Source organism: Oncorhynchus kisutch, linkage group LG21 (genome assembly GCF_002021735.2).
Source record: "Oncorhynchus kisutch isolate 150728-3 linkage group LG21, Okis_V2, whole genome shotgun sequence".
Taxonomy (NCBI): domain Eukaryota; kingdom Metazoa; phylum Chordata; class Actinopteri; order Salmoniformes; family Salmonidae; genus Oncorhynchus; species Oncorhynchus kisutch.
The window spans coordinates 30,744,404-30,766,190 of record NC_034194.2 but is presented as its reverse complement, the minus strand read 5'-3'; the positions used below and the strand labels follow the sequence as shown (position 1 = coordinate 30,766,190).

Genomic DNA, 21,787 nt, shown 5'->3' with positions numbered 1-21,787 from the left:
ATTCTACAATGTAGAAAATAGTACAAATAAAGAAAAACACTTGAAAGAGTAGGTGTGTCCAAACTTTTGACCGGTAATGTAGATAAATATTAGATCGATCAATGTTGGCGTAGCATTGGCTAAAATACATTAGAATAGAATACAGTATATTATGAGGTGAGTAAAGCAGTATGCAAACATTATTAAAGTGACTAGTGTTTGATTATTAAAGTGGCCAGTGATTCCAAGTCTATGTACTGTATATAGGGCAGCAGCCTCTAAGGTTCAGGGTTGTGTATCTGGGTGGAAGCCGGCTAGTGATGGCTATTTATCAGTCTGATGGCCTTGAGATAGAAGCTGTATTTCAGTGTCTCGGTCCCAGCGTTGATGCACCTGTACTGACCTCACCTTCTTGATGATAGCCGGGTGAACAGCCGTGGCTCGGGTGGTTGATGTCCTTGATGATCTTTTCGGCCTTCCTGTGACATCGGGTGATGTAGGTGTCCTGGAGGGCAGGTAGTTGGGCCCCGGGGGTGCGTTGGGCAGATCACACCACCCTCTGGAGAGTCCTGCGGTTGTGGGCGGTGCAGTTGCCATATCAGGCGGTGATACAGCCCGACAGGATGCTCTCAATTGTGCATCCGTAAAAGTTTGCGAGGGTTTTAGGGCCCAAGCCACATTCCTTCAGTCACACACAGTATCTGCGCATGTGCGAGTGTTACGCTTCACATTCTTACAACGTGGTAGCCAAAACAGCCAAGAAGTTTAGGCTCGCGCTCCAACGCTCTTAGTTGATGTTTGAAATTGACCCACTATGCTTTTTACTTTGTGCATCTACTTAATATCGCTGACTCTACCTTTAAGTTTTATTTTATTGGAAGCAAATACGATGCATTTGAGTTATTTATTCCTTTCAGCTCTTCATTGTTTTTCCATTGCCGACTTACATTAGTGTTGCATGGTATACCGAAACTGCTGTAGTTTTTTGATACTAGAACAGTTCGGTACTACAATTCGTGTTATTTTCTGGATTTTTGTCAAATGTTTCTGACGGATCAAGCCTGTCTATCAGCGCAGCCGACCACTTATTATAGTGCTCACCGTGCCTGCTCCACCTACTCATTGCAAGCCTGCGCTGGGAGTCTGGGCTGCATCATGTTAGCTCCCCACTTAGCCTGTACTGGGAGTCTGGACTGTATCATGTTAGCTCCCCACTTAGCCTGTACTGGGAGTCTGGGCTGCATCATGTTAGCTCCCCACTTAGCCTGTACTGGGAGTCTGGACTGTATCATGTTAGCTCCCCACTTAGCCTGTACTGGGAGTCTGGGCTGCATCATGTTAGCTCCCCACTTAGCCTGTACTGGGAGTCTGGGCTGCATCATGTTAGCTCCCCACTTAGCCTGTACTGGGAGTCTGGGCTGCATCATGTTAGCTCCCCACTTAGCCTGTACTGGGAGTCTGGGCTGCATCATGTTAGCTCCCCACTTAGCCTGTACTGGGAGTCTGGGCTGCATCATGTTAGCTCCCCACTTAGCCTGTACTGGCAGTCTGGACTGCATCATGTTAGCTCCCCACTTAGCCTGCGCTGGGAGTCTGGACTGCATCATGTTAGCTCCCCACTTAGCCTGCGCTGGGAGTCTGGGCTGCATCATGTTAGCTCCACACTTAGCCTGCGCTGGGAGTCTGGGCAACATCATGTTAGCTCCCCACTTATTTACCATTCAAATAAACTATTACCATTATGTAGTTAGATCGGTAAAAACAAAGTCAAATTGATTGTATAATTGATTCAATAATGCATGGATGGCTGTCTGAAAAATGTTGGTGTAAAAAAAAAAAAATCCTTATTTTTTTGCCGTGGTATCGTTTTGGTATCGTTTTGTTATCAAGTATCGTGTTGGTATCAAGTATTGTGATACTAACCTGGTATCGGTATCAAAGTCATAATTCTGGTATTGTGACAACACTAACTTACGTTTAACCCTTTTCCTGTTGGTCACCATGCTTGGTGACTTTTCATACTATTCTCTAGCTACTTTGATCCAAGCTAACAGCCATCGCTAACAGCCATCGCTCCAACTTTCTCCGTGGCATACCAGCAGCGTATCTTGCTGATACGCAGCTCAACTCATACTATCATTGTGTGTATGTGACCGAATACTCAACAGAGCTGCACTCAACTCAAACTCCATCAAATCCATCGCAACATGGATGCTCATTCGCTTCCCCATTCCTCCACCTCTCCCTCTGTCGACCATTCCCCCTTACCCCGCCAGCCGACTTTCTAGAGCCCCATATCAGTCCCTCCTCTGTTTTTCTCTTTCTTAGTTCCTCCCAACCTGACAGTGCCGCGGGGTAAGAGCCCCCTGGTGGTCCGGGAGGGTGACACGGTGGAGCTCGAGTGTCTGGTTTCAGGGAAGCCCAAGCCCATTATCCTGTGGTCTCGGGCCGATAAGGAAGCGCCCATGCCGGACGGGACCCTGCAGGTGGAGAGCTACGATGGGGTGTTGCGGATTGTCAACGTGTCCAGAGAGATGACCGGCTCCTACCGCTGCCAGACCAGCCAGTTCAACGGGTTCAACGTGAAGCCCAGGGAAGCTGTGGTGGAGCTCATTGTACAATGTGAGTAGAGGGTTGGTTTGAGTGTGGGGTGGGGTTTGTGTGGGTGGAGTTGTGTGGAGCATGCCTGTGTGTGTTAGTTTAGGGGTGAATTTCTGGGTTCAGCATTTCTGGGTTCGATTACAGGCTCAAAATGGCCAGAAACAAAGGACTTTCTTCTGAAACTTGTCAGTCTATTCTTGTTCTGAGAAATGAAGGCTATTCCATGCAAGAAATCGCCAAGAAACTAGCCTTCATTTCTCAGAACAAGAATAGATTTATGAGTTTCAGAAGAAAGGTCTTTGTTTGACCCTAGTCATAGACTGTTCTCTCTGCTACCACACGGCAAGCAGTACCGGAGCTCCAAGTCTAGTTCCAAGAGGCTTCTAAACAGCTTCTACCCCCAAGCCATAGAATCCAGACTATTTGCATTGCCCCCCCCACCCACCCCCACCCCCCGTCTATGCCGCTGCTCCTCTCTGTTATCATCTATGCATAGTCACTTTAATAACTCTACCTACATGTACATATTACCTCAACTAAAAAGTGCCCCTGCACATTGTCTCTGTACTGGTACTCCCCTGTATATAGTCTCGCTATTATTATTTTACTGCTGCTCTTTAATTACTTTTTACTTTTATTTCTTATTTGTATTTTTTTAACTGCATTGTTGGTTAAGGGCTCGTAAGTAAAGCATTTCACTGTAAGGTCTACCACACCTGTTGTATTCAGCATTTCACTGTAAGGTCTACCACACCTGTTGTATTCAGCATTTCACTGTAAGGTCTACTACACCTGTTGTATTCAGCATTTCACTGTAAGGTCTACTACTACACCTGTTGTATTCAGCATTTCACTGTAAGGTCTACTACCACACCTGTTGTATTCAGCATTTCACTGTAAGGTCTACTACTACACCTGTTGTATTCAGCATTTCACTGTAAGGTTTACTACTACACCTGTTGTATTCAGCATTTCACTGTAAGGTATACTACTACACCTGTTGTATTCAGCATTTCACTGTAAGGTCTACTACACCTGTTGTATTCAGCATTTCACTGTAAGGTCTACTACACCTGTTGTATTCAGCATTTCACTGTAAGGTCTACACCTGTTGTATTCAGCATTTCACTGTAAGGTCTACACCTGTTGTATTCAGCATTTCACTGTAAGGTCTACACCTGTTGTATTCAGCATTTCACTGTAAGGTCTACTACACCTGTTGTATTCAGCATTTCACTGTAAGGTCTACTACTACACCTGTTGTATTCAGCATTTCACTGTAAGGTCTACTACACCTGTTGTATTCAGCATTTCACTGTAAGGTCTACTACACCTGTTGTATTCAGCATTTCACTGTAAGGTCTACTACACCTGTTGTATTCAGCATTTCACTGTAAGGTCTACTACACCTGTTGTATTCAGCATTTCACTGTAAGGTCTACTACACCTGTTGTATTCAGCATTTCACTGTAAGGTCTACTACACCTGTTGTATTCAGCATTTCACTGTAAGGTCTACACCTGTTGTATTCAGCATTTCACTGTAAGGTCTACTACACCTGTTGTATTCAGCATTTCACTGTAAGGTCTACACCTGTTGTATTCAGCATTTCACTGTAAGGTCTACTACACCTGTTGTATTCAGCATTTCACTGTAAGGTCTACTACTACACCTGTTGTATTCAGCATTTCACTGTAAGGTCTACTACACCTGTTGTATTCAGCATTTCACTGTAAGGTCTACTACACCTGTTGTATTCAGCATTTCACTGTAAGGTCTACTACACCTGTAGTATTCAGCATTTCACTGTAAGGTCTACTACACCTGTTGTATTCAGCATTTCACTGTAAGGTCTACTACACCTGTTGTATTCAGCATTTCACTGTAAGGTCTACTACACCTGTTGTATTCAGCATTTCACTGTAAGGTCTACTACACCTGTTGTATTCAGCATTTCACTGTAAGGTCTACTACTACACCTGTTGTATTCAGCATTTCACTGTAAGGTCTACACCTGTTGTATTCGGCATTTCACTGTAAGGTCTACTACACCTGTTGTATTCAGCATTTCACTGTAAGGTCTACACCTGTTGTATTCAGCATTTCACTGTAAGGTCTACTACACCTGTTGTATTCAGCATTTCACTGTAAGGTCTACTACTACACCTGTTGTATTCAGCATTTCACTGTAAGGTCTACTACACCTGTTGTATTCAGCATTTCACTGTAAGGTCTACTACACCTGTTGTATTCAGCATTTCACTGTAAGGTCTACTACACCTGTTGTATTCAGCATTTCACTGTAAGGTCTACTACACCTGTTGTATTCAGCATTTCACTGTAAGGTCTACTACACCTGTTGTATTCAGCATTTCACTGTAAGGTCTACTACACCTGTTGTATTCAGCATTTCACTGTAAGGTCTACTACACCTGTTGTATTCAGCATTTCACTGTAAGGTCTACTACTACACCTGTTGTATTCAGCATTTCACTGTAAGGTCTACACCTGTTGTATTCGGCATTTCACTGTAAGGTCTACTACACCTGTTGTATTCGGAACATGTGACTAATACAATTTGATTTGATTTTGATTTGAATGACATACCTGTGATTGTTTATGTGGCAGGTCTATCTCTTTGCCTCATTTAGACAAGACCACACTCAATGTCTATTTGCTTGTGCACACCTACAGCATGTGTGTAACAGAACATCAGCCTCAATGGATCTAATCTTTCCCACATTGATAGAAAAAAAGCTTCCAAAAGGGTTATCGGCTGTCACAATAGGAAAACCCTTTTTGGTTCCAGATGGAACCCTTTTGGGTAAGAAAAGGAGAGCTGCATGCTCTAGGAGCTCAGATGCAATAATTGAATATCTTAATAACCAATGTTTTCGACAGACAAGCTGTCTTCATCAGGGTATAATTGTCACATGTGCTCCCTCTCCGGCCTCTTGGTCACCAGGCTGCTCGTTATGGCACACACCTGTCACCAGCGTTACGCGCAACTGCGCATAATGACACTCACCTGGACTCCATCACCTCCTTGATTACCTGCCTTTTATATGTCACACTCTTTGGTGTCTTCCCCAGTCGTCGTTGTTTCTGTATCTGTGTCATGTTGGTGCGCTGTTCGTGGTTCTTGTTGTGTTCATTTATTAATTAAATATATTCGCTCCCTTAACTTGCTTCCCGACTCTCAGAGTATGTCGTTATAATAATGACAAACTATGCGGGTCACTAGTTTATATAGTGTCAAAGGACCTACGCAGGTGTCTGTAATCATGGACGGGTGTGGCAGATATAAATACAACATGTAAAAAACATGATTGGATAACATACGATCATAGATACAAGACTGTACTGCTCTCCTTTTGTTTTTCAAGTCTACACGTCTGTTACTCTCAACACACCTATCCAATGTTCTTTAGAGGACTCCCATCCACAGGAGGTTGTTAACACCTTAACTGGGGAGGAAGGACTCATGTTAATGGCTGGAGTGGAATGGGTGGAATGGTTTCAAACACATCAAACAAATGGAAACCACATGTTCAATTCAGATATTACAATGAGGGTCTCCTCCTATAGATCATTCCACCAGCCTACTTTGGTCCCATCCTCTATATCTGTCAGGTCTCTCAGACATAGAGGCAAAACCCCCTTCACTCCTCTCAGCCTCTTAAAGAGGAGCATGACCAGCGCTATAGCTGAGGGATGGATAGCCTAGCTACCAGCTAACAGGGACACAAAGGCACTAACATGATCCATGACTAGGGACTGTGTGTGTGAAGCTGAGAGGAGGCTGAGGAGTGGGTTATATACGCATACACACACTCACACACACATACGCATATACACACACACTCTCAGCAGGCTTCAGAACAGACCCCCAGCTCCGGTACAGTACTGTACTGCCTTCCATTGAAACCCCACTCCTCCTTAAGATGTGACATTCAAAGATAGCTTAACGCCTAATTAGAAGAAGGCTAATTTATTCCTACTGTTATTTATTTTGAATTCATTTATGTGCATTTGAATGGAATATTTAAAATCATAGACGGGGATTCAAAGCAGTGTCACTCATTCACAGGCATGGATGTTTTTCAGGAGAGAACAGAATGAGGGAAAGAGGGAATTTAAAGCAATCCATGCATGGAGCCGGGTTAATGCAACCAGTTTCTCTGGCAAGTGATTATAGGAAATAAGGGAAACTTATGGAAAGGGTTGATTCTGTGTCTGTGTGCCATACATTCAGATTGGTCTATTGTTATTGCTGCTTTAGAGCTTTCATGGCTGGAATCCCCATTGTTGTCTCACATGACCCAGTTAGTTAGTTAGTTAGTTAGTTAGTTAGTTAGTTAGTTACTTTAGCCCTTGAATGTTCCAATCAAAACTGCCATATTTATTCTCTCTAAGTCAATAAAATACTCACTAACTAGATGATCACAAACAGGAGATTCTCCATTGAAAGGGCTTCATAGTCCAAGACCAGGCTTCATCTGTATCCAGGAACCTGTCTCTACAGTAGGTGTGTATTTGGACTTTACAGTATGAACCAGTTATAGAACAGTTATGGAGCAAACAATCACAAATAATCAATCACAAAAGGACTAGAATGGAATTATAATGGAGAAGGAACTTCAGTAACCACAGTTCGTTTGAATTATTTTGTTATGCGTATGTTGTTATGCATCTGCGTTAAGTATTTAATGAGTGGGCTCTGTGAGGAAAATGTATGACGTTTTGATGTGCTTTGAGGACTAAACCGTGTTAGCTTTCTCTCAGAATTGATTGTTATTATAATGCCGATGACAGGCAGCGCATATCAAAGGTTAGCGGCTGGGCTCGACGTCGCTAAGAAGATCATTCACCTCAGCTCACTCTCTCCAACAACACCTTAGCTCCTCAGGCCTCACACAGATGGGCAGCTCACATGCATGGATGTATGGAGACAATGAGGGTGTAAATATATTAGGTGAACATGGGAACGTTGTGCCTCACACAACATCTCCAATGCAATGTTGTGGGAAGAAGCAAACGATTAGCAGAGCATTATACTGAATATTACACAGTATATTGAGATACTTTTTGAAGCAGGTGTGTTAGTGCAGGGCTACAAAGAAACATGTCTCCCCGTGGCACACCAGGACAATTGACACACATTGACTGACTTCTGTCTAGGTGGTTCGATAGGATCCCACTTTATAAAAGGCATCAGAGGAAAAGAATGGATGCAGCTCCTCTTCCCTCTATTCTTTGATGTGTAGTATTTATTAGGATCCCCATTAGCCACTGCAGAAGCATCAGCTAACTCTTCCTGGGGTCCACATGAAACATGACATAATAAATAGTAGGGAACATTTTTTTTTTTATCTGTTTTTTAAAACTGGTTTAATTCCTAGCTTGGCTTTCCTTGGGGTGGTGGAGAGTTCCATGTAGCCATTGCTCAATTTAATACTGTGCGTTTCCCAGCCTCTCTTCTGGACCTGGGGACTTTGAAGAGACCTCTGCGTGTCTTGTGTTGTACCGATGAGTGTCCGAACTGTATGCCAACTGCTTGAACAGCCAGTTCGGTAGCAGGGTAGATCAGTCACTCCCACTACCAGCAACAGGTCGTAATGACCCAGTCTGCCTTTGCATCGTGCGGCGGCAGCGGTAAGAAGACTACTGTTCTGCACATCGTTTGTCTAAAGCAGCACAATTAGATCTGGAATAAAAGCAAACAAGATAACAAGGGGGCTCTAACTCAAAGGGCTGTCCAGAAGCTTTTTAGCAACCCTCCGCAATCAATCACATTAATGAAAATATCTGTTAGGCAGTCTTGCTTATGCTTGCAGAAGAGAAGGCGTGCCATGCTTCTTCTCCTCATCAGGAAAATATGCAGATAAAACAAAGATTCCTAATAGAATTTGCCCATATTACAGATGTTTTATTTATTTTGTCCCTTTTAAGAGGACATGAAAAAATAGAAAATGTCCTCCGTCCTTGATGTTAAATGGCTATCCTCCTCAGACTCGACAAACTGAAAACATCATACAGTCACTTAAAAGGTTTCATATATTCAAACAAATCTCAATGAACCATCTCGAAAGCAATTTTTTAAAGAATAATGTTCACCATGGAACACAAACTCATCTAGCTAATAAGTTGGTAAATTGTACTATTCTCCTCTGAATGAATCCATCATCCCTCCTTATTATAACATGAGCCACACCCATGGAAGCATACCATACATTCAAATGGCTTGTGCCAGTAACTGAAAATAATCATCTGAAAATGTAAATCCTACAGTGTAAGGGGTGCGTAATCGGTGGCAGGGAAGTCAGACGCAGGAGAGCAGAACATGGTAATAGCCGGAGCAGTTTAATAGCAAAACCCACAGCATAAAAATAACAAGACATTTGGGTACAAAATCCATTGTTCACCAATCAACACATGCACTAGCACTTACAATAAACAATCCCACACAAAGACATGGGGGTTAAATACACAACAAATGATTGAGGGAATTGAAATCAGGTGTGAGGAAAAACAAGACAAAACACATGGAAAATGAAAAGTGGATTGATGATGGCTAGAAGACCGGCGACGCCGACCTCCGAGCACCGTCCGAACAAGGAGAGGACCCGACTTCGGCGGAAGTCGTGACATACAGTCTAATGCTTAACATCAGATAACCCAAACTAAGCTAGCAGTGTTATTAAAAGACGTATTGAAACATGTTCTCAGAATGTTATTTAATTACCTTGAAATAACCTAGAATTTCCGTTCTCAGACAGTTAAAATAAAACTATCCAGGGAACCATAGAAAAATGTTCTCAGAACCTCTCTATAGCCTAAAAATATACATTCCCAGAATAGACAAAAACGTTTACAAAACGTTCAAATTTAACGGTCAGGAAAGTTATGGCTTCGTTCCCTGAACCAATGGGAAATAAAAAACGTATGTTCCCAAAACTCCAAGTAACCAAATGTGCTACCTGGCCACACATTGTTGTGTCTAGTTTTACTTTTGGCTCGGAGTGAAGATGGGACCTTCAGGGCGGAGGGATATTTTTCACTGAGGGCCTATTTAATTCATTTAACATAGGAAACAGGTGTCTGTATATAATGTTGCCCCAGTTGCATCATAAGAAACAAATGAAAAGGGCCCTCAGTGGAAAATATCCCTCCGTACAAAAGGGAAAATAAATAAACATAAATATGGGTTGTATTTACAATGGTGTTTGTTCTTCACTGGTTGCCCTTTTCAAATATTGCTGCTGTGATGGCACACTGTGGTATTTCACCCGGTAGATATGGGAGTTTATCAAAATCGGGTTTGTTTTCGAATTCTTTGTGGATCTGTGTAATCTGGAGGAAACATGTCTCTCTAATATGGTCATACATTTGGCAGGAGGTTAGGAAGTGCAGCTCAGTTTCCATCTCATTTTGTGGCGGCCTTTCTCAATAGCAAGGCTATGCTCACCGAGTCTGTCCATAATCAAAGCTTTCCTTAAGTTTGGGTCATTCACAGTGGTCAGGTATTCTGCCACTGTGTACTCTCTGTTTAGGGCCAAATAGTATTCTAGTTTACTCTGTTTATTTTTTTATTCTTTCCAATGTGCCAAGTAATTATCTTTTTGTTTTCTCATGATTCAGTTGCATCTAATTGTGTTGCTGTCCTGGGGCTCTGTGGGTCTGTTTGTGTTTGTGAACAGAGCCCCATGACCAGCTTGCTTAGGGGACTCTTCTCTAGGTTCATGTCTCTGTAGATGATAGCTTTGTTATGGAAGGTTTGGGAATCGCTTCCTTTTAGGTGGTTGTAGAATTTAACGGCTCCTTTCTGGATTTTGATAATTAGTGGGTATCGGCCTAATTCTGCTCTGCATGCATTAATTGTTGTTTTACATTGTACCATGAGGATATTTTTGTAGAATTCTGCATAAAAGTATTTTTAGCCAGATCCTAATTGGTATGTCAAATTTTATGTTCCTTTTGATGGCATAGAATGCCCTTCTTGCCTTGTCTCTCATGTCGTTGACAGCTTTGTGGAAGTTACCTGTGACACTGATGTTTAGGCCAAGGTATGTATCATTTTTTGTGTGCTCTAGGGCAACAGTGTCTAGATGGAATTTGTATTTGTGGTCCTGGCAACTGGACCTTTTTTGGAACACCATTATTTTTTTTTTACTGAGATTTACTGTCAGGGCCCAGGTCTGGCAGAATCTGGGCAGAATATCTAGGTGCTGCTGTAGGCCCTCCTTGGTTGGTGACAGAAGCACCAGATCATCAGCAAACAGTAGACATTTGACATCAGATTCTAGTAGGGTGAGGCCGGGTGCTGCAGTCTGTTCTAGTGCCCTCGATTGATATATATGTTAAAGAGGGTGGGGCTTAAGCTGCATCCCTGTCTGACCCCACAGCCTTGTGGGAAGAAATGTGTGTTTGTTTTTATGCCTATTTTAACCGCACACATGTTTGTGTACATGGATTTTATAATGTTGTTTGTTTTTCCCCCAACACCACTTTCCATCAATTTGTATAGCAGACCCTCATGCCGAATTGAGTCAAAGGCTTTTTTGAAATCAACAAAGCATGCGAAGACTTTGCCTTTGTTTTGGTTTGTTTGTTTGTCAATTAGGGTGTGCAGGGTGAATACATGGTCTGTTGTATGATAATTTGGTAAAAAGCCAATTTGACATTTGCTCAGTACTTTGTTTTCACTGAGGAAATGTACGAGTCTGCGTTTAATGATAATGCAGAGGATTTTCCCAAGGATGCTGTTGACGCATATCCAACGGTAGTTATTGAGGTCAGATTTGTCTCCACTTTTGTGGATTGGGTTGTTGGGGAAGATGCCAGAGCTAAGGATGATGTTAAAGAGTTTTATTATAGCCAATTGGATTTTGTTGTCTGTATGTTTTATCATTTCATTGAGGATACCATCAACACCACAGGCCTTTTTGGGTTGGAGGGGTTTTATTTTGTTCTGTAGTTCATTCAATGTAATTGGAGAATCCAGTGGGTTCTGGAAGTCTTTAATAGTTGATTCTAAGATTTGTATTCCAAATAGATTGGAGAAGTGGTTTACCCATACATCTCCATTTTGGATAGACAGTTCTAAATGTTGTTGTTTGTTTAGTGTTTTCCAAAAAGTGGTTAGAGTCTATGGATCTTAAATGACATGGAGCTGATGTCTGACGTGACGTGCTGTTCCTTCTTTTCCGTAGTGTATTTCTGTATTGTTTTAGTGATTCACCATAGTGACGGCGAAGACTCAGGTTTTCTAGGTCTCTATGTTTCTGGTTGGACAAGTTTCTCAATTTCTTTCTTAGGTTTTTGCATTCTTCATCAAAACATTTGTCATTGTTGTTCATTTTCTTCAGTTTTCTGTTTGACATTTTTAGATTAGATAGGGAAGCTGAGAGGTCAAATATAATGTTAACATTTTCTACTGCTAAATTTACACCTTCACTATTACAGCGAAATGTTTTGTCCATAAAGTTGTTTAGAAGAAATTAAATGTGTTGTTGCCTAATTGTTTTCTGGTATGTTTCCACACTACATTCCTTCCATCTATAGCATTTCTTAATTTCACACTTAATTTATTTGGCTTTCATGCCTCATGATTGAGTATTTCCCTGTTCAAGTAGATTGTGATTTTGCTGTTGTCTGATAGGAGTTGGGCTGACTGTGAATGCTCTGAGTGACTCTGGGTTGAGGTCAGTGATAAAGTAGTCTACAGTAGAGATGAGTATAGGCTCTCCCCCTCTCTCTCTCTCTCTCTCTCTCGCTCTCTCTCTCTCTCTCTCTCTCTCTCCCTCTCTCCCTCTCTCCCTCCAGGTTGTTGCTGTAGTTTGGCAGGCATAGCATTGCCTCAGAGTCTACCATATCGGACAGAGCTTAAAAGTAACACTGCAGAAATTCCTCCACATTGAATGATTGATATCCATTGAAGCTTTGTTGTTTCACAGCATACTATACCCCTTCTATTGCTCTTGCCCTCTCTCTCCCTCTTCCCTCCTCCCATTCTGCTTCCTTCCCTCTATATCTCTTCCCTCCCTCCCCTTCTGTTCTCCCTCTCTCTCTCCCTCCCTCTCTCTCTCTCTCTCTTGGCCTGTCTCACGCCGTGTGAGAGCGAGCCAATCCCTCTGAGACGTTTTTCTCGCCTGCTTCTCCAGATCGCAGCGTGAACAAGTAAGAGAGGGAGCAGGAGCAAAGCCGCCACGTTTAGTAACTCGATCAAGGGCCAAGGTACAGTCCTCTGAAGCAAAGAGCATTAGAGGCATGATGGAAGGAGCCGAGCGGGGCCCAGTCGACAGCTTTGATATGTAAAAACCTGCATCTGTTCACTGCCCGGCTCACATTGGCCAAGCCAGAAGGGGAGGTAGGGAAGGATTGAGAGGACTCATCTCACCTCACCACAGTATCCAGGAAATATGTGTTGGCTCTAATAGAAACGCAAAGCAAAGGCCCAAATCATATCTCCAGCTGTGAAACTCTAATGTTCTTATTAAAACTCTTTATTATGTGAAGCCCTGCGACTGTGAGGAGAGAATAGAGGGAGGGATAGAGAGGAAGGAGTAGAGATGGATAGAGATCTATCCTGGCTGGACTGTGGCGGTTGTCTGTCGGGATTAGAACAAATGAGTCCTCTCTCTCTCTCCCTCCCTGCCTCCATCTCTCTCTCTCTCCCCTCTGCTCTCTCTCTCTCTCTCTCTCTCTCTCTCTCTCTCTCTCTCTCTCTCTCTCTCTCTCTCTCTCTCCCTCCCTGCCTCCATCTCTCTCTCTCTCCCCTCTGCTCTCTCTCTCTCTCTCTCTCTCTCTCTCTCTCTCTCTCTCCTCTCCTCTCCTCTCCTCTCCTCTCCTCTCCTCTCCTCTCCTCTCCTCTCCTCTCCTCTCCTCTCCTCTCCTCTCCTCTCCTCTCAGCCCCTGAGCAGTGTCCCATACTTATTTTACCAATGTCCCTGTTCTGCTGTCTGTCGTGTTCGTCTCCTCCACACCACGTTATGCCTGCCTTTTGTGCCTTTTGTGTGATTCTCGCCCCAAGCATAGCAGCGGCTCTAACTGACATACATCAAACGACACCCAGATGAGGATAAAGGGATAGAAAAGAGCAAGAAATTGACGGAATTATACGATTATTGTTTTAAATGAATTTTCTTTTCTGCAACCACAAAGGCGAGAACGACAGCCCGCAGGGGTACACTTTTTCTCTGACTATGCTTACTAACATGTTAAAAACAGTTTTTATAGAACAATGATGAATTGATCAGCTGTGTTGCCGCAGCAGCAAAGGCCAGTGAAAGTGTTGGTTGTAAACCGGAATCTTGTAAACCGGAGTCATTTACGAGTGGTGTTTGGTGATTTGGTGAAACCCACCATGCATACCTACGACTACCACATTGACTAACGTTAATTGTATACTTTATGACAATCTAAAAGTTAAATAACATTATGCAGATCCAACAGCAGATCCTGCTGTTGGAAGTGCATTGTTTTAGTTTTCTCTGGCCCTAATAGAAGCAGTGAAGAGGGGTGTGTTCAAGCAAAGCAGCAGTGGATCTCTGCATTATTCAACAACGCATAGAGACTCATTATGAATAGTTAATTCATCATTAATTATTCCATCAGTTTGACTAGTTAATGACTGTTAGGTTCTGAATCAGAACTCAATATCAAAACACATTGGATTTCCAAAGGTTGCACCAATAAGAATGGTTCTCCTTAGATAAAAGGCCTATATTTATGTGTGTTGCGTGTGTGTATGTTTCCCAGCAGGCTGTGCAAAAGTCAATGCAGCAAGAAACATGTGACATGTCTGTATGGAACTGTATGGAACCCTTATGGAACTGTATGGTACGGTATGGAACTGTATGGTACAGTATGGTAGGGCATGGGCCTGTATGGTACGGTATGGAACTGTATGGTACGGCATGGTACTGTATGGAACCCTTATGGAACTGTATGGTACGGTATGGTACTGTATGGAACCCTTATGGAACTGTATGGTACGGTATGGTACTGTATGGAACCCTTATGGAACTGTATGGTACAGTATGGTAGGGCACGGCCCTGTATGGTACGGTGTGGTACTGTATGGTACGGTATGGAACTGTATGGTACGGTATGGAACTGTATGGTACAGTATGGTACTGTATGGTACGGTTTGGAACTGTATGGTACGGACTGGAACTGTATGGTACGGAATGTAACTGTATGGTACGGTATGGAACTCTATGGTATGGTATGGAACTGTATGGTATGGTATGGTATGGTATGGCACTGTATGGTATGGTATGGAACTGTATGGAACTGTATGGTATGGTATGGACCTGTATGGAACTCTATGGTATGGTATGGAACTGTAGGGTACGGTATGGACTGTATGGTACGGTGTGGAACTGTATGGAACTGTATGGAACTGTATTGTGCGGTGTGGTACGGTATGGAACTGTATGGAACTGTATGGAACGGTATGGAACTGTATGGAACTGTATGGTACGGTGTGGAACTGTATGGTACGGTATGTGACGGCATGATACAGTATGGAACTGTATGGTACGGTGTGGTACGGTATTGAACTGTATGGTACGGTATGGAACTGTTTGGTACGGTATGGAACTGTATGGTACGGTGTGGAACTGTTTGGTACGGTATGGAACTGTATGGTATTGTGTGGAACTGTTTGGTACGGTATGTAACTGTATGGTACGGTATGTAACTGTATGGTACGGTATGAACTGTTTGGTACGGTGTGGAACTGTATGGAACTGTATGGTACGGTGTGGTATGGCACTGTATGGTACGGTATAGAGCTGTATGGTAGGAATGTAACTGTATGGTACGGTATGGAACTGTATGGTAGGAATGTAACTGTATGGTACGGTATGGAACTGTATGGTATGGTATGGAACGGTATGGTATGGTATGGAACTGTATGGTATGGTATGGAACTGTATGGTACGGTATGGAACTGTATGGTATGGTATGGAACTGTATTGAACTGTATGGTATGGTATGGAACTCTATGGTATGGAATGTAACTGTATGGTACGGTATGGAACTGTATGGTATGGTATGGAACTGTATGGTATGGTATGGTAAGGCACTGTATGGTATGGTATGGAACTGTATGGAACTGGATGGTATGGTATGGAACTGTATGGTATGGGACTGTATGGTTCGGTATGGAACTGTATTGAACTGTATGGTATGGTATGGAACTGTATGGTATGGAATGTAACTGTATGGTACGGTATGGAACTGTATGGTATGGTATGGAACTGTATGGTATGGTATGGTATGGTAAGGCACTGTATGGTATGGTATGGAACTGTATGGAACTGTATGGTATGGTATGGAACTGTATGGAACTCTATGGAACTCTATGGTATGGTATGGCACTGTAGGGTACGGTATGGAACTGTATGGTATGGAACTGTATGGAACTGTATGGTATGGTATGGAACTGTATGGAACTCTATGGAACTCTATGGTATGGTATGGCACTGTAGGGTACGGTATGTAACTGTATGGTATGGAACTGTATGGAACTGTATGGTATGGTATGTAACTGTATGGTATGGTATGGACTGTATGGTACGGTATGGAACTGTATGGAACTGTATGGAACGGTATGGAACGGTATGGAACTGTATGGTACGGTATGGAACTGTATGGACTGTATGGTACGGTATGGAACTGTATGGAAGTGTATGGAACTATATGGTAGGAATGTAACTGTATGGTAGGAATGTAACTGTATGGAACTGTCAGGAATGGTATGGAACTGTATGGTACGGTGTGGAACTGTATGGTACAGTGTGGAATTGTATGGGACGGTATGCTATGGAACTGTATGGTACGGCATGTAAATGTATGGTATGGTGTGGAACTGTATGGTATGGTATGGAACTGTATGGTATGGTATGGAACTGTATGGAACTCTATCGTATGGACCTGTAGGGTACGGTATGTAACTGTATGGTATGGTATGGAACTGTATGGTATGGTATGTAACTGTATGGTACGGTATGGACTGTATGGTACGGTATGGAACTGTATGGAACTGTATTGTACGGTGTGGTACGGTATGGAACTGTATGGAACGGTATGGAACTGTATGTAACTGTATGTAACTGTATGGAACTGTATGGAACTGTATGGTACGGCATGTAACTGTATGGTACGGTATGTAACTGCATGGTACGTTATGTAACTGTATGGTACGGTTTGGAACTGTATGGTACGGTGTGTAACTGTATGGTACGGTGTGGAAATGTTTGGTACGGTATGTAACTGTATGGTACGGTATGGAACTGTATGGTATGGTATGTAACTGTATGGTACGGTATGGACTGTATGGTATGGAACTGTATGGAACTGTATGGTACGGTGTGTAACTCTATGGTACGGTGTGGAACTGTTTGGTGCGGTGTGTAACTGTATGGTACGGTATGGAACTGTATGGTATGGTATGTAACTGTATGGTACGGTATGGACTGTATGGTATGGTATGGAACTGTATGGAACTCTATGGTATGGAACTGTAGGGTACGATATGTAACTGTATGGTACGGTGTGTAAATGTATGGAACTGTATGTAACTGTATGGAACTGTATGGAACTGTATGGTACGGTATGGAACTGTATGGAACTGTATGGAACTGTATGGAACTGTATGGTACGGTATGGAACTGTATGGTACGGTATGGAACTGTATGGTACGGTATGGAACTGTAGGGTACGGTATGGAACTGTGAGGAATAGACATTATAAATCTGTGCTGTACCAAGGTGGCTGTGGTGTGGTGGAAACGAAGAGAGAAGGACAGAGTGAGAGGGAGAGAGGGGGAGAGCAGACAAGGAGATGGAGAAGCAGAGAAAGGAGAGGAAGGGAAGGAGAAAGAGCAAGAGAGTGAGAGAGAGACAAGAATAGGCTGTTGCCTGTGCCACATGGGAAGAACTGGTGAACCTTGAACCCGACCACACAAAGGGAATGGAGTCTGCCTAACACCATACCACATGGATAAGCACACACAAACACAAACACACACAATGGTCTCCAGCAGTGTGTCTACTTTATTTATGAGGCTCCCTGATGGATGTATCAGAAGTCTGAGTCGAGGGAAATGACATCTGAATGACAAGCTTTTCGCTGAACCTGTGACATTCAGTGTCCCTGACAACATGGATACTTACACGCACGCACGCACGCACGCACACACACAGACAGCAGCTATACGAAGTCTGTCAATCCTTTAGAATCACCTCTATGGTAGAGTAGGTAAATTAAGCTACTGTTGTCTTTGCAGCTCTGTGTCCCCTTCCTTCCCAGATCTGAGTGTGTCTGAGCCTGGGGAAAGGCCCTCTGTGCTCCTTACTGTTGTAATCATACACACACACATTGCTATCACACACACTGATGATGGATCACTCCTGAAGTCCACACACAACATACACACACACACACACACAAATACACACACACACATGCACACCAAACAAACACACACTCTCTCCACCAAACCTGCGACATTACAGCAAACCAGCACCCTCACGACCCCACCACCTGCCCTTACTGCTACATACAGCACACAACAAACTGCAGCAGCAGCGGCAGCAGTAGTAGTAGTAGCATGCTCCCACTCAGGGGTTATCAGAGATCCTCTATACCGCTTCAACCTCGTCATGCAGCTGTTCCACTGGAGAACTACTGTAGGGATGAGGGCGCAGAGCCCATGTTTAAAAGATGTTCCCTTACGTATGGAGAAACCCTTACTGTTTTCATTCTATTTGCCATGGCTTCTTATTCATTTGTCTTCCTGAGCGAAATAGAACAGCACTTAGCGCAATTTGGTGTAGTGCTACTCAGGAAGCTGTGGAGCATAGGACCTGATTTGCAGCCATTGTACACAAGACTACAATTTGAATGTAATAAGTGGAGATCCGGTCCAGACTCAATCCTTTAAGACTGTGTTAGTTGTTCCGTGTTTTGGAAAAGCACACGCCTACTTCGTTTGAGGGAGGAGCGGTTTGCTGTTTTTATTTGAGCTGAGATTATTAGCTGCCTCTCAGAGAGAACAGATAACACACACGAACACACACACACACACACACACACACACACACGTGTAACACCAGACTACAGATTCTGCTCAACTCTTTTACATTACAAAACATACAAATTACAAAACATGATTTTTTATTTATTTTTCTGTTCATTTATTATTCTGTTCACATTCATACTTAGCAGGAAGCGAGTCTAACTCATCCTGGTGATTTGTATAATATCTCATATACAGTAAGTTATTCATTAAAACCCTGGTGAATAGAGGCTGAGGACAGGGCCCAGATTCACAAAACCTTCTTAAGAAGAAATGTCTTCTTAACTGCTATTTTCCCCTTAACTATAGACTTAAAATCAAATTGCATTAGTCACATGCATTAGTCACACAATACCTACTTACGAGCCCCTAACCAACAATGCAGTTTAAAAAAAATATGGATAAAAAAAATATGGATAAGAATAAGAAAAAAAAGTAGCAAGCAATTAAAGATCAGCAGTAAAATAAGCATAGCGGGACTAAATACAGGGGGGTACTGATACAGATTCAATGTTGTGTCATCGGCAAACTTAATGATGGTGATGGAGTCGTGCCTGACCATACAGTCATGAGTGAACAGGGAGTACAGGAGGGGACTGAGCACACACCACTGAGGGGCCCCTGTGTTGACGATCAGCGTGGCGGATGTGTTGTTACCTACCCTTATCACCTGGCCGGTGGCCCATCAGGAAGTCCAGGATCCAGTTGCAGAGGGAGGTGTTTTGTCCCAGGGTCCTTAGCTTATTGATGAGTTTTGAGGGTGCTATGGTGTTGAACGCTGAGCTGTAGTCAATGAATAGCATTCTCACATAGGTGTTATTTTTGTCCATGTGGGAAAGGGCAGTTTGGAGTGCATTAGAGATTGCATCATCTGTGGATCTGTTGGAGCGGTACGCAAATTGGAGTGGGTCTAGGGTTTCTGGGATAATGGTGTTGTCAGCCTTTCAAAGCATTTCATGGCTACAGACGTGAGTGCCACGGATCTGTAGTCATTTAGGCAGGTTACCTTAGTGTTCTTGGGCACAGGCACTATGGTGGTCTGCTTAAAACATGTTGGTATTACAGACTCGGACAGGGAGAGGTTGAAAATGTCAGTGAAGACACTTGCCAGTTAGTCAGTGCATGCTCACAGTACACGTTCCCGGTAATCCGTCTGGCCCTGTGGCCTTGTGAATGTTGACCTGTTTAAAGGTCTTACTTACATCGGCTGCAGAGAGAGTGATCACACAGTCTTCCGGAACAACTAATGCGCTCATGCATGTTTCAGTGTTATTTGACTCGAAGCGATCATAGAAGTAGTTACGCTACCACGTCCCCCTGGGGGTACCACCCCCCCCCGCTCAACTGAAACAGTGGCGCACAGAATGCAAAAATATTCTTAGAAATATTTAACCTCCACACATTAACAAGTAACCAATAGCTCAAATGAAAGATAAACACCTTGTTCATCTAGCCAGCAAGTCAGATTTCTAAAATGTTTTATGGCGAAAACATAGCACATATTTATGTCAAACCACCACCAAAAATGCAGCTAATTTAAATAGCCATTTTGTTGAACAAAAGATGCAATCACAAACGCAGGATTAAAAGAAAAATAATTCACTAACCTTTTGACAATCTTCATCAGATGACAGTAATAGGACATGTTACACAGTACATTTATGTTTTTTTCAATAATATGCCATTTATATCCATAAATCTCTGTTTACATTGATGCCATGTTCAAAAAATGCTACAAAAATGTCCGGAGAAATTATGATAACTCCGCCAGATAACAGCAATACACATCATAAACTTAAATATACATAAATAAATATACATGTTATACATACAGTTAGAAAGATACACTCCTTCTTAATGCAATCGCTTTGTCACATTTCTTTTTAACTTTACAGAAATCGTTCATTTTTCAATAATCTGAGACGGCGCTCAGATATTAGCAATATTTCTCCACTATGTTGGAGTCAACAGAAACACAAAATTACCACATAAATATTCCCTTACCTTTGATGGTCTTCGATCATAAGTCGTGGATGGAGTCATACTTACCAAAAACTGCGTTTGGTTTTCAAGTCTGTGTCTTTGTGTTATCAAACGCGACAAATTCCGTCTGAAATGCAGCCAAAATTCGAGGGGTTGCGCATCAAAACTTCAAAATTACATATTATATGTCGACTAAACTGGTCAAACTAAGTGCAGAATCAAGCTTTAGGATGTTCTAAACGTGCAAAACAATTCTCAACTCGAACAGACAAACTGGCATCGTGTAGTGATTCCTGGAACAAAGTCCACTCCAGGCGCAACGCGCGCATGAGAGTGCATGTATTTTCACGTGACACCAAGGTTTTTGCCCGCCAAAGGGTGAATGAAACGCCTGTTGAAAGAAGACATCTCGCCGAAGACATAGAAACTGTTCCCAGATCCGTAGCTGGTTGGGAAGGGTGGGGGCGATGACGTCAAAGTTGGCCCAACTTTCCTGATGAGAGAGATAGTTTTGGAGAATGGCTGCCCTGTGAGTTCTGCTTTACATACAGACATAATTCGAACGGTTGTAGAAGCTTTAGAGTGTTTTCTATTCAATAATTATTATTATTGATTTTGGACAGATTTTTTTTCTGTTTACTATGGGCACGCAATTCCTCCAAAGGGGGCAGTATTGTGCATAGCCTTAACAGGTTTTAACTTTTCTGGTAGCTCATGTCACTGGGCAGCTCGTGGCTGTTCTTCCCTTTGTAGTCTGTAATGGTTTGCAAGCCCTGACACATCTGTCCAGCGTCAGAGCCGGTGTAGTACGATTCGATCTTAGTCCCGTATTGTTGCTTTGCCTGTTTGACGGTTTGTTGGAGGGCATAGCAGGATTTCTTATAAGCTCCCGGGTTAGAGTCCTGCTCCTTGATAGAAGCAGATCTAGGCTTTAGCTCAGTGTGGCTGTTGCCTGTAATCCATGGCTTCTGGTTGGGGTATGTACGTACGGTCACTATGGGGCGAAGTCATCGGAGGAATCCCGGAACATATTCCAGTCTGTGCTAGCAAAACAGTCCTGTAGCTTAGCATCTGCTTTTCTGACCACTTTTTTATTGATCTAGTCACTGGTGCTTCCTGCGTTCATTTTTTCTT

At 42.9% G+C, this 21,787-nt stretch overlaps 1 protein-coding gene across 1 annotated transcript in view; it reads left to right on the top strand.

The window, feature by feature from the left end:
* LOC109879218 (MAM domain-containing glycosylphosphatidylinositol anchor protein 2) overlaps positions 1-21,787 on the top strand; it is a 425,402-nt gene that overhangs the window by 232,879 nt on the left and 170,736 nt on the right. Inside the window, exon 9 of the mRNA XM_031800190.1 lies at positions 2,308-2,601. Coding sequence (XP_031656050.1) covers positions 2,308-2,601 — 294 coding nt within the window. The remainder of the gene's footprint in view (positions 1-2,307; positions 2,602-21,787) is intronic.